General features: G+C 47.2%; 1 protein-coding gene across 3 annotated transcripts; it reads right to left on the reverse strand.

Moving 5' to 3' along the window:
* Positions 1-336: 336 nt before the first annotated feature.
* Positions 337-11,228, reverse strand: LOC117534405 (leukocyte immunoglobulin-like receptor subfamily B member 2). Of its 3 annotated transcripts, XM_034198595.1 has the most exons (6): positions 10,844-11,228; positions 4,235-4,558; positions 3,525-3,851; positions 2,218-2,278; positions 2,018-2,146; positions 1,310-1,576 (listed from the first exon to the last, which is right to left on the reverse strand). In XM_034198595.1, exons 1-6 carry the CDS (start codon positions 11,031-11,033, stop codon positions 1,534-1,536), a joined length of 1,074 nt encoding a protein of 357 aa, XP_034054486.1. In that variant the 5' UTR covers positions 11,034-11,228; the 3' UTR covers positions 1,310-1,533. The 3 variants fall into 3 exon arrangements, with proteins under 3 accessions (XP_034054484.1, XP_034054485.1, XP_034054486.1); XM_034198593.1 differs by lacking the exon at positions 2,218-2,278 and having other exon boundaries at positions 337-1,576; XM_034198594.1 differs by lacking the exons at positions 2,018-2,146; positions 2,218-2,278 and having other exon boundaries at positions 337-1,576.
* Between the last annotated feature and the right edge of the window lie 140 nt (positions 11,229-11,368).

Genomic DNA, 11,368 nt, shown 5'->3' on the forward strand with positions numbered 1-11,368 from the left:
CAACTGTAGTTCCATGTATGAATTATGTAACCCAGTGTATTAATAGGTGGTCACCACAGTGGCAAACAAATAATGACCATAGGGGCACTGAGCTGCCATCCCCACCATACGTCCTCTCACATCATTCAGAGCTGATTGGCTGTAAGTACGAGAGAAATGTACCTGTTAGATAAATGCACGTTTTGTTCAGCCGGATAATATCCACATGTCTACCCTACTTTTATCATTTTCCAATCATAAATCTATCGATTAGATTTATGATAGACTTTTGAAACTACAAGAAGATAAGGAGGACTTTTACAAAAAAGTAATAGAGATTGTTGTCCAGAAGGAGAGCATGGACTTCATCTTCAAGTCAAGGTAAGACCGCCATTGTAATGAAAATGAGATCTTACTAAGAAAGAACAATCCAATATTTAGATGTTGGGTATCCTTTTGTTGAACGGTCTGTTTAAAATGAATCGAAGCATCAGACTAAAAAAGCTTTTGAAAATAACAGAATATTTTGATTAAGGTCAAAATATGTAAATCTGCCTCTGAAAGAGTCAGTGCCTCACCAGCCTTGAACTGCACGTCCCTGGTTATTAGCATCTCTGATTCCACTTTCTATCGGGACGTTTCGACCCAACTGATCTGTACGCCTTTAGAAACCTGAGTAGAAATGCAGAACGTTTTGATTTGAAACATAATGGCGGATAAATGAACACCAAATAAACTAATGCTAAAAGCAAACTAGCATAGCTTAGTAGCATTGATACCCAATCACAGATCCGGTCACTTCATACACTCTCTGCACTATTTGGCTTATTGTATTTATGTATTGTCCTGACAGTTATATAACTTACTTCATCTGAACTACTTGCACACTTGTCTGCAACACAATTCTTGCACTATTTGTATTGTTTATTGGTGTCATTGTTTTATGTCTTGTATAACTTGGTTGCATCGTTGGAGGAGCTCTGGACTGAAGCTTTTCACCGTAGCTGCTGTGCATCTGACGGTAAAGCCTTTGAATCTTGAATCTTTAAACTGGGTTATGATAATAGTGTTCCTTCATTGGTCAAACAGGTTAGCCCTTCAAGACTTTGGTCACAGATAAATTGGAGGACAGATTAGTATTTAAAACAACATGTGATATTGTTTCCTGCCTTGTAATCTCAATCCTACAACTTTGATAAACAGCAGTGCCGTTTAGTACGGTGTATGGAATAATATAACCATGATCATGACAACTACTCTCTTCTCCTGAGGCTTCATCTTCTCCTGAGACTCTGTGGGACCCCTCAGAGGTTCTGATACACATCCTCATCCTCATCCTCTCCACTAACAACTTGCTCACTAAGGGCTACGTTAACGTAATCATCCTCATCGTCACTGGATTCTCTTTCCTCTCCGTCCTCTTCGTCCTCTCTGAAGTCAGCACAGCTCTCTTGCTGCTCGTAGACATCGATGTCCTCTTCCTCCGCTCGTCCTGACTTCTGTTTCTTCTGCGGGACCAAGTCATCCACGTTCATATAGACGTTCTCCTCTTCCTCATCTTCCTCCTCTTTGTATTCGTTGATGGCTGTGACAGACACTGAAACACAGGCAGGAGGTGTTTCCTGAAGATCAGATTTAATTCTTCACGCCTTCAAACTAAGTTAATGTTCTCCAGGTTGCTCAGGGTCCGTATATTATCAGACTTCAGAAATCATGTTACAATAAAGTTACCCTCTGGTTCCTCTCTCCAGTTCACCACGCGTGTATTTGTTTGAATACAAGTAGATACTGTGATTTACAGGATTCATTATGTATTTGATGCACAGCGTTAATACACTAGCATTGGATGAAACTGTTTTGTGACTCCATGCATGTACTTTGTTCAAAATGCAAACTCAAAGTGAATAAGTGAAATCAAACCGAACAAAGGAACGTGGCTTATTGTTTGACTCGAATCTGAAAGCAGTTTGTACCTGAATGAAATGAAAGATAAAGCATATTAAAAACACAAACAGTCCGTTAAATCAAACAGACATACTTGGAGTTTGGTTGAGGTCTACGGGTCTCCTCCTGCGGATCAGGAAGAAGAAGAAGACCCCCCCCAGCACCAGCAGGACCAGCAGGAGACCCCCCCCACACACTGAGGAGACCAGCACCATCACAGGAACTACCAGAGAAACACACAGTCAGTCATTTCCAAACCGCGTTCTTCATTGTTAATCTGATCCACCTACACACCGCTGATGTTTGCCTTTAACTGTCTGTGGTCGTGGGGTCCGGTTGGCCGGGGGACATTTACCTAAAGAGATGGAATAATGTTCCTGTTCTTTAGTTATCAAAAGGTCAATTCACACATTGCCATTACTTTCAGTCCCAAATATGCAGCTTTGTTCAGTTAGCGTACTGAAATATCCAATGGAAAGGTAGCCAGTTAGGTAGACAGCTAATGTTTGCCAGCTAGCTAAATAGCTACTGACCATGGATGTATAAAGGGAACTAGATTGCATGACTTTGACTCATAACACAGTTTTTCTAGGATGTGATATTACACATTTTACTTAAAGGTCCCATGTCATGCTTCTCTGGTTCTGACCCGTCCCCTTGTGTTCTGTAGCTTCTGCATGTGAACGGTCTGCAGAGTCCCAACCCCTCAAAGTGCAGCCTGTAGGGAGTAACACTCTGACACAGAGAAGACCTGTCTGTGCTGCCCCAGAATGCCTCGTTGGAGATCTTGCTGGGTACAGTGACGTGACCATACCCAAATGGACCCATTGGTTCAAATGGACCAATCCGTGGAGCTCTTCACACACACTCTGTCAGCGGCTAAACTGTGACGCGCTGGGGGGGGGGGGGGGGGGGGGGGGGGGGGGGTGCTAGTGGAGCCTCGCAGCGGCGAAACTGTGGCGCCCTTACACTGTCTGTAGGTGCGCCGCGTTTGGGGGTGCGGGGGGGGGGGGGTTCGGGTGCTAGTGGAGCCTCGCAGATCGGGGTGCTGCAGCCCCCTCAACACCCCCCCCCCTTCCCGCGTCCATTCGCGATGTCTCGCTGTCTCGCAGACCCCACGCAGCAACTAGGAAATGACCCCAGTAACCCAGCTCACACTGTCCGCTCCTCACAGCAGCGAGCCCCCCAACGTCCCCCCAACACGGCCCCCAGACCCCACGCAGCATTCTCACCTGTTTGTCATCACTGGTGTCATTTCCTGGTTGCTAACAAACGCCAGTGTAAAACATCATCACTGATGTTCCGCTGTAACGGTGGTGGACTCATCAGAACAGAGTGGGCGAGCCGACCAATCAGAGCACAGTGGGCTCACAGGGAGGAGGGGGGGGGGCAGGAGCTCCAACAAGCCGTGTAGGACAGAGAGTGAATACACAGACTCCACAGAGATGCTGTGAGAAACCAATGTGAGTTTGGAACATTGAACAATGTGCATCTATTCTATAGACCTCAACACTGCAACTATGATCAGTAGAAATGGCCGTGGGACCTTTAAGTTTAGTATCTGAGTACAACTTGTTCCTTTGGATTTAGTTTCCTCTTACATGTGATGATGACAGTGAGGGGTGCTTCCTGTGTGGAGGTGAAGGTCCTGGAGGAGGACAGGGTGACCTCGTACAGACAGCTGTAGCTTCCCTGCTGCTCAGGTCCGGCTGCAGGGAAGCTGAAGGAGGCCGAGTGGTTCACTGCCGGCCTGCTGACGTTAAGGCGGGACCCAGAGAAGAGGAGGGAGAAGAGTCCTCCAGGATACTGAGGAGCGATGGAGCAGGTGAGGAGGAAGCTGTGACCTCTGGTGACCTCTGCACCTTCAGGGCTCCAGAACAACCCCCCGCTGGGAGACGTCACGGAGAGCTTTGGCCGCTGCAGTGGCACTGAGGGGAAGAACAACAACAACAACAACAAGTAGAAAACATTACGGATCTGCAGGGATGTATATCTCAAATGTGGCCGCTTCAGTCAGAGCTCATTGTGTCAGGGAATGGGAATGGCCCTCTGCTGGGACTGCTACCTCCACGACCTGACTCCAGAGAAGATGGACGGAGGGTAAACAATAAACCTCTTAATCCTTAATCCTCAAATCCTAGTGAAAACATTCTGAGGACTGTATCTTCAGTGTCTTTGACTTTCTATCACCTTCACCTCGCAGAGCAAAGAACACTTTGCCAGACTGAACTCTCACCAGCTGGAGGCCGACAGCTCTGAAATGATCTTTTCTTTTATGTAGAAATAATCTCAAACATAACTTAACGCTTACCAGAAACAGAGAGTCTGACGGAGTCACTGAAGGGAGAGCGTGAGGCCCGTATCTGATACTGACACCGGTACCATCCCTCGTGCTCCAGGTTGACTTCCTGAATGCTGAAGGAAGCAGAGCTGCTACCTGCAGTTCTGGACTCTCTGAAGGAACTGGAAGTCTTTTCCAGGATGAACGTTGTCTTAGAAAACAGCTGTTGAGGTAAAGTTGATGCAGAACAGCTGATGCTGACGCTCTGACCCCAGGTGACCTCAGGACCATCAGGGCCCACGAGCACCTCACCTCCGGGAGACGTCACGGAGAGGGTGGGCTTCTGCTGCGGCACTGAGGAGAAGAAGAAGAAGAAGAAGATTTTTGATTTTTAAAACAAATTTTATTTGCATTTGTTTTAAACATACACCCACCCTGCAAAAGAGTCGGAACAGAACTAATACATTACACAATCAAATAAATAAATAAACAGATTTTCATGACTACCAAATAAATATCATTTGAAAACCCCATTTGAAAATGTTTTACCCATTTAAAAACATCCTCTTTTACACACTTTAAAAACAAAAACTACACCTATCCTTTAAAACTTCAATATGAGAGTCATTCTCCCCAGCGAGCACAGAACCTGCCCCACAGCCCACACATCCAGAAACCCCTGCAGATGGTTGATCAGCGTATAGTACGCATGCTCCACCCTCAGACGCGCTGCCACCAGCCCCCTCAGACCGAGCACTGCATCCGTCAATCCCACTCCAGCAAGTTGGTTCTTCCTACTTTTCCAGATTGCTAATTTTGCATTAGCAAACAAGAAATGTATCAATAGTAGGGTTTCCTTCTTTTTCAGGATGTATTTGGGGCCATGGACAAAAAGTGGTATGGAGAAAACCTCCCCGAACCCTTCCACCCACACCTGTAACATTTTTTTAAGACCAGCCAATCGGGGACAGGACACTAAATGCTCCAATGTTTCTGCCATAAAACAGAACGTACAGCCCCCCCTTGTGCCTGGGTCAAAATGAGCTCTGTATTTGTTAGTGGCTATTGCACCGTGTATAATTCTCCATTGAATGTCAGCCATCCTTTTCTCAACCGGAGATTTATACAGGATCCGCCAGCTGCCCTGAGGGGAAGAGCCCAAGCCAAACACATCCGTCCACCTCGACTCTCTGACGCCTGCGAGCGAGCTGAGGGTTAGCACCTTTACACATCTAAGATATAGCTTCTTCCCATTGCAGGAGGTGAACTTTGCAGGTGTTAGAGTCCCCAGTGATAGCAGGAGACCATCCTCCTCTCTCCATTCCCCCACCGCAGGACCCACACTCAAGGCAGGAAAAACATAATCATGTCCCTTTCTCCACTGGTCAGCCAGATCTGCATCCAGAGCAAAAGTCCGGTGGGATGGTGACAGCGACTGCCACACCTCATCTACCAAGTTCTCCAGAACTCGGGTTGATCGAATGCCCGTCACCTCAGCCAGTGTTTCTGTGGAGACCCCCGTCAAATGGCCAAGTTTTACCACTCCCGCTTCAATGAACGCATGTTTTAGGGTGGCTGAAGAGAAAAGGGTTCCAGAAAGAAACCAGTGTCGAACAGTGGCTCCTCAAACAGCCACATCCCAGGCCGGGGGTCGGGTGGTCTGGTAAAACTCAGAATCTTCCAGGCATTGATGACTGAGCAGTAAAAAGGTGTGAGTCCAGTTATCTTGTACGCAGGGGCCTTCAGCAGAAACAGGTGTTTATCAAAACCAAAGCCCCCGCCCTCCAGAGCAACAGCCGGGCCATAGCCAGCCAGCAGGGAGAGGCACCAGACAGCAGCCGCTGAGCTGCCTATAGTCTAAAAGCAGCAGTCCTTGCAGTAATGTCCACGAGGCCCTGGCCCCCCTCCGCCACAGGCAGGTACAGGACCGATGCTGGCACCCAGTGATGACCCGACCAGAAGAAATCCACGAGGAGCCGCTGCAGTTGTTTCATGAGGCCCGGCGGTGGGGTTAACACCTGGAGTCTGTGCCACAGAGACGAGGCAACCAGATTGTTGGCTACAAGAACTCTTCCCGTGTAGGACAGCTGGGGTAGCAGCCATTTCCATTTGGCTAATCTTGCTTGCACCTTTCCCAGCAATCCCTCCCAGTTCTGTGCCACCATGTCCTCAGACCCCAACCAAACTCCCAGGACCTTTAAATCCTTGTTTCCCCAGCTGCAAATCTACCCCCAACAGAAGATGCCTTACAGCAACATGTATTAAGAGCCATGTACCAGACCGCAGTGTAGTGTCACAGCCATGTGGCCAAGCCTCATCTCTGGAACCCAGTTGGTAGAGGGTGGAGGCTCAGAGAAGATGGGTCTATTGAACCAGTGATGTTCGTCAAAGAACCTGCACCTAAAGAAGTCAGAGACATCACCCACCTATACTGTAAGGACGGAAAGTGCAATGATAGCGGCAAATGCCAATGTCTTTCAGTAGGCTTGACCTGCACAGAGTTTTGCTCTTGCTCTGACTGCCCAAATGTGAACCATGTTGTTTTTGATGACAATGTGGATGAGTGATAGAGATGTGTTTATATGCATGTATCCCCCGGCTCCCACTAGCTTAGGTTTACTTAAGTTTAGATAAGAACATTTAATTTGAATACTAAAGTTTGTTAATCCAAAAACCTGTTTCCTTGTCTCTGTGTCTCACCTTCTAGTCCCTGGCACATTTTGGCTGCAGTTGGGCATAACAGGGTATAAAGACACCATAAACGTTTAGTGACATAACTCGATGAGTATGTAAGCTACCTTTACACAATTGGTATTGCTGGATTCAGTAGAACCACACCTTTTCAACAAGCTCTTGTGTGTGTTGCTATGGCAATCCATGTCAGGGTCACTACAAAGTAAAGAGATCATTCTACATAGATACATTTCCGCCTATTGTAGGTATGTGTTCAAATGACTGTATCTCCAATTAACATTAAGATATTGACATTCAGTCTTTTATATAATGCAGAGGGATGTCCTGACCTCAGGTATGCCAAGTTTTAAACCTATCAGACCTTCCATTGTGAATCTACATGAGTTGTTATGCCTCAACCCCCAGACGGCCAACCTTTATTTTTAGTGTGGGGTGTCTAACTTTATATATCAATTTCACAACTTTTGCAGTAAAATATTTGTATACAACAATCCATTTAATGTATGGGAGGCCTTAGAGATGAGGAACAAGTAAGTTGTGTTTTGTCCTAACTCCGGGAGGGGTATCTCAAAATGTTGGGGCCATTGTCACTAGCCTATAAGGTTACCAGGAAGACTGGGCCTATTTTCTAGACTCCACTGACCTACCAAAACTGCCTCACTCTTCTCCCAGTTAACTTTGGCTGAAGCAGCCTTCCTATACAAAGCTAAACTGTCCTGTCGCTCCTGGATATCTCGCTGACCCTGGACAAAAACACTGACATCATCAGCATAAGCTGATACAACCACCGGGGGGGCCTGAGCTGACTCTGGCAGACACAGGCCCCTCAGCCGGTTTCTAAGTCTGCACAAAAGCGGCTCGATGGCAATACTATATAATAGGCCTGAGATAGGGCAGCCCTGCCTGATCCCCCTTTAACTGGTACAGGTCTGCTCAGCCCTCCCCCCACCTTCACAACACAACATGCATCACTGTACAAACACTTCACCCAGGACAAAAGATGCTCCCCAACACCAAAAGCCTGAAATGTGGCAGCCAGAAACGTGTGATCCACACGATCAAACGCCTTCTCCTGGTCAATAGAAATGATACCAACATTTATATTATACAGTTTGCAAACATCAAAAGTGTCTCTCATCAAAAACAAATTGTCCACAATTGATCTGCCAGGGATACAATATGTCTGATCAGTACCGATAAGAAGTTCGATAAAACACTTCAGTCTGTTAGCTAAGACCTTTGACAGTATCTTATAGTCCGTACATAAGAGAGCCACAGGTCTCCAGTTCTTCAGCAGGGTTAGATCTCCTTTCTTAGGCAACAGTGAAATCACTGCACGCCTACAGGAAGCTGGAAGAGTCCCTTTCCCAAAGGACTCCATCAATACTTCCAGCAAGTCATGTCCCAGAATACTCCAGAAATGTTATAAAAAGTCTGCAGGTAAACCGTCTATGCCCGGAGCCTTGCCGGAGGCCATCTGTGTCACCGCAGAGGTCAGTTCCTCCAGCGTAATGTCAGAGCCCAGGGTGTCACTTTCGGCTGGACTCAGCTGTGGAAGACCCTGAAGAAGTTCATCAGCAGCTTCCACGTCACAACCTTCGGCTTTGAACAGGTCTGTGTAGAAGGACACTGCATGCCTCCTCATCTCAGCAGGTTCAGAGGTTACCTGTCCATCGGGGAGACGCAGACATACCATCTGCTTCCTTTGGCCCACAGACCTCTCCAGGTTGAAGACAAAGATGGTTGGTGCATCAATGTCTCTCATGGAAGTAAAACGGGCCCTGATCCTTGCTCCTGTGGGGATTGCCCACAGTATTGAGTATGTAAGTCACTTTGGATAAAAGCGTCTAACAAGTAACATGTAATGTAATGATCAGAGCTCCCTTGGCCTTCTCCTGAAGAAAACAGTTAAGCTGTTGTTGTTTTAGGAGGGACTGTTCTATATTTCGAGCAGACACACTATCTAACTCTCTGATCTCCCTCTCTAACTGCTATATAGCTCTCCTAATGTTTGCAGTGGAGTAGGCTGTATACTGTTGGCAGAACACTCTAATCTGAGCCTTTCCTACCTCCCACCACTGACTCAGGGAGGGAAAAGACTCTTTCTTTGATTTCCAGTTGATCCAAAATAATTTAAAATTCTCACAAAAAGTCAAATCTTGTCAAATGTTAACATTAAACTGCCAGAACGATCTCGGTTTCTCTGTGTTGGATAAAACCAAATCTTAAGAAACTAGCTGATGGTCTGTAAAACCAACAGGTTGGATGTGACAGTTCACTGCACGACTAATAGAAGAAGCAGACATGTAAAATCTGTCTAGCCTGGCTGCACTGACGCCCCCATCTAGCATTCTCATCCAGGTGTATTGTTTAACAGAGGGGTGCTTCGTCCTCCACACATCCACTAAGTCAGCCTCTCTTATCACCTGTGACAGTAAAAGGGACGACTGAGGATGCGGCTCCCGTCCTATTCTGTCTAAAGTGACATTAGTGCAAGCGTTCCAGTCCCCCCCCAGTATAACACACTCCCCCTGTACACTAGTGCCTAGCTCGTCTTTTAATAACTGAAACACAGATACACGTGCAGGGCCCTGATTGGGTGCATACACATTAATAAAAGTGAAAAAGAACTCTAACATTTCCACTTTCACCATCAAGGCTCTACCTGCCACTATCTCTGTGCTGGATCACATCTTAACATTTAGAGAGGGGGAGAAAAAAACAGCTACTCCAGCACTAAGGTTTGAGCCATGACTGAGTACATACTGACCCCCCCACCACATTCCCCAGTCCGTCTCATTCAGGCTATCACTGTGCGTTTCCTGCAGAAATATCACATCTAATTTATTCTGATTAAAGACCTCCAACACTAAAGCTCTTTTCTGTGCACTTCTACCCCCGTTAATGTTTAAAGAAGCAACCCTTAAAGCCTGCATTAGAGGAAGGAGACAGAGAAAAAGAACAGACAGGTACACACAGCAGAGAGGAGACACCCAGTGTTGCATGATCATTTTGAAATTATTTAGACCTTTTCAGTTTCCCCCCTTTTTTGCTTCCTTTCGTAACTTTTTCCATAGCAGTTACATGCTTCCTGAGACGATAGCGTCTCTTTTCATCCAGCAGGTCTAACCCTACAACTTTCTGAAGAGAGCTCACTGTATGAAGAAACTTGTTAGTGTCAGGGAAAAAGTCTCTCACTTCCACTGCCTTGCCAAAGGACTCATCTAAAAAGACATTAATCTCTTCCAAAGAATATATCTCTGCGTTCTGAGAGAGACTATCTGCAACTGAAACACAGTCAGAATCCCCCTCACCATCTGTGTCCATCTCTGTCACATCATTATTGTCTGCAGCCTGTTGAAGCTCTTTTTGCCTCCCAGAACCAGACGGCAGCTCCTGACAGGTGGAGGCCAACAGCCTCCACCTGTCCCACAGCACCAGTCCTCACCTGTCCCGCTACATCATCTCCCACCCGTTTACCTGTTTCCACATGTTTTCCTCTCACACTCACCACACTCTCTACAATCCCTGTTTTATCTCTCACGATATTCATCCCTACTTCATCCGCAGCCCCAGCGGCCCCGGCCGCCCCAGCGACCGGCTCGGCGGCCCCGGGCTCGGCGGCCCCCGGGCTCGGTGGCCCCGGACCCGGCTGCCCCGGACACGCCGCCCCGGGCTCAGCCGCACCCGGCGGAGCGGCGTGCCGTCTCTGTGGACATGCAACACGTTTGTGACCCGACTCTCCGCACTCAAAACACTTTACGTTCCCTGAGCTCGCATAAACCATATAAAAACCCTCTTCGTGCCTCACCCGGAAAGACACATCTAGTGTCTGAGTGGGACAATTCAGAAACATGAAAACCTGTCTCCGCAGAGATTGGACATGTTTTAGCTTTCCATCCTTACACCCCAGAGCAACAGTGCGGAGAGTACTGGCAAACTTACCGAAACGCTTCAGCTCCCGTTCCAGCGCCTCATTCGGGATGAATGGAGGAACGCCAGACACAGTGATCCGCGTGGACGGTGTCGCCAACGGCGAAACTTGAATATATTCCTCGTTTACCATTAATCCGCTCTCCTTAAGTTCCGTCACATATTTCTGGTCTTTCAAAAAGACCACGACCGCTTTGTTCATGCGGGAAGCAGGAGATGTTTACATGACCGACCTGCTCCCCCACAGCCAGCAGCACCTGCTCCACTGTGCTTGCGGCCTGAGCCACCAAACGCACTCCGTGTCTCAGAGACACCGGCGGCGCCCCGAAGGACGCCATCCCCGCCACGAGGCACGGAAAAACACTCACGAAAAAGTATTAACTGTACTTGCAAAGAGTACAAATATCCCCACGAAAGATCTTACAGTTAAAGAAACGATTGAAACAGAAACAAACGAAATAAAAGTGAAAATCCCTCTTCAAAAAACACACCTCCACCACAGAAGAAGAAAAGAATAAGAAGAAGAAGAAGAAGAGA

Source organism: Gymnodraco acuticeps, unplaced genomic scaffold (assembly GCF_902827175.1).
Source record: "Gymnodraco acuticeps unplaced genomic scaffold, fGymAcu1.1, whole genome shotgun sequence".
NCBI lineage: Eukaryota > Metazoa > Chordata > Actinopteri > Perciformes > Bathydraconidae > Gymnodraco > Gymnodraco acuticeps.

Coding starts and splice junctions, on each gene's coding strand:
- LOC117534405 (XM_034198593.1), bottom strand. CDS start 11,033: ATGAACAAAGCGGTCGTGGTCTTTTTGAAAGACCAGAAATATGTGACG. Junction 3,852..4,234: donor CGTCAGACTCTCTGTTTCTG/GTAAGCGTTAAG, acceptor TCTTCCCCTCAG/TGCCACTGCAGCGGCCAAAG. Junction 1,577..2,017: donor AGACCTCAACCAAACTCCAA/GTATGTCTGTTT, acceptor CCTGTGTTTCAG/TGTCTGTCACAGCCATCAAC.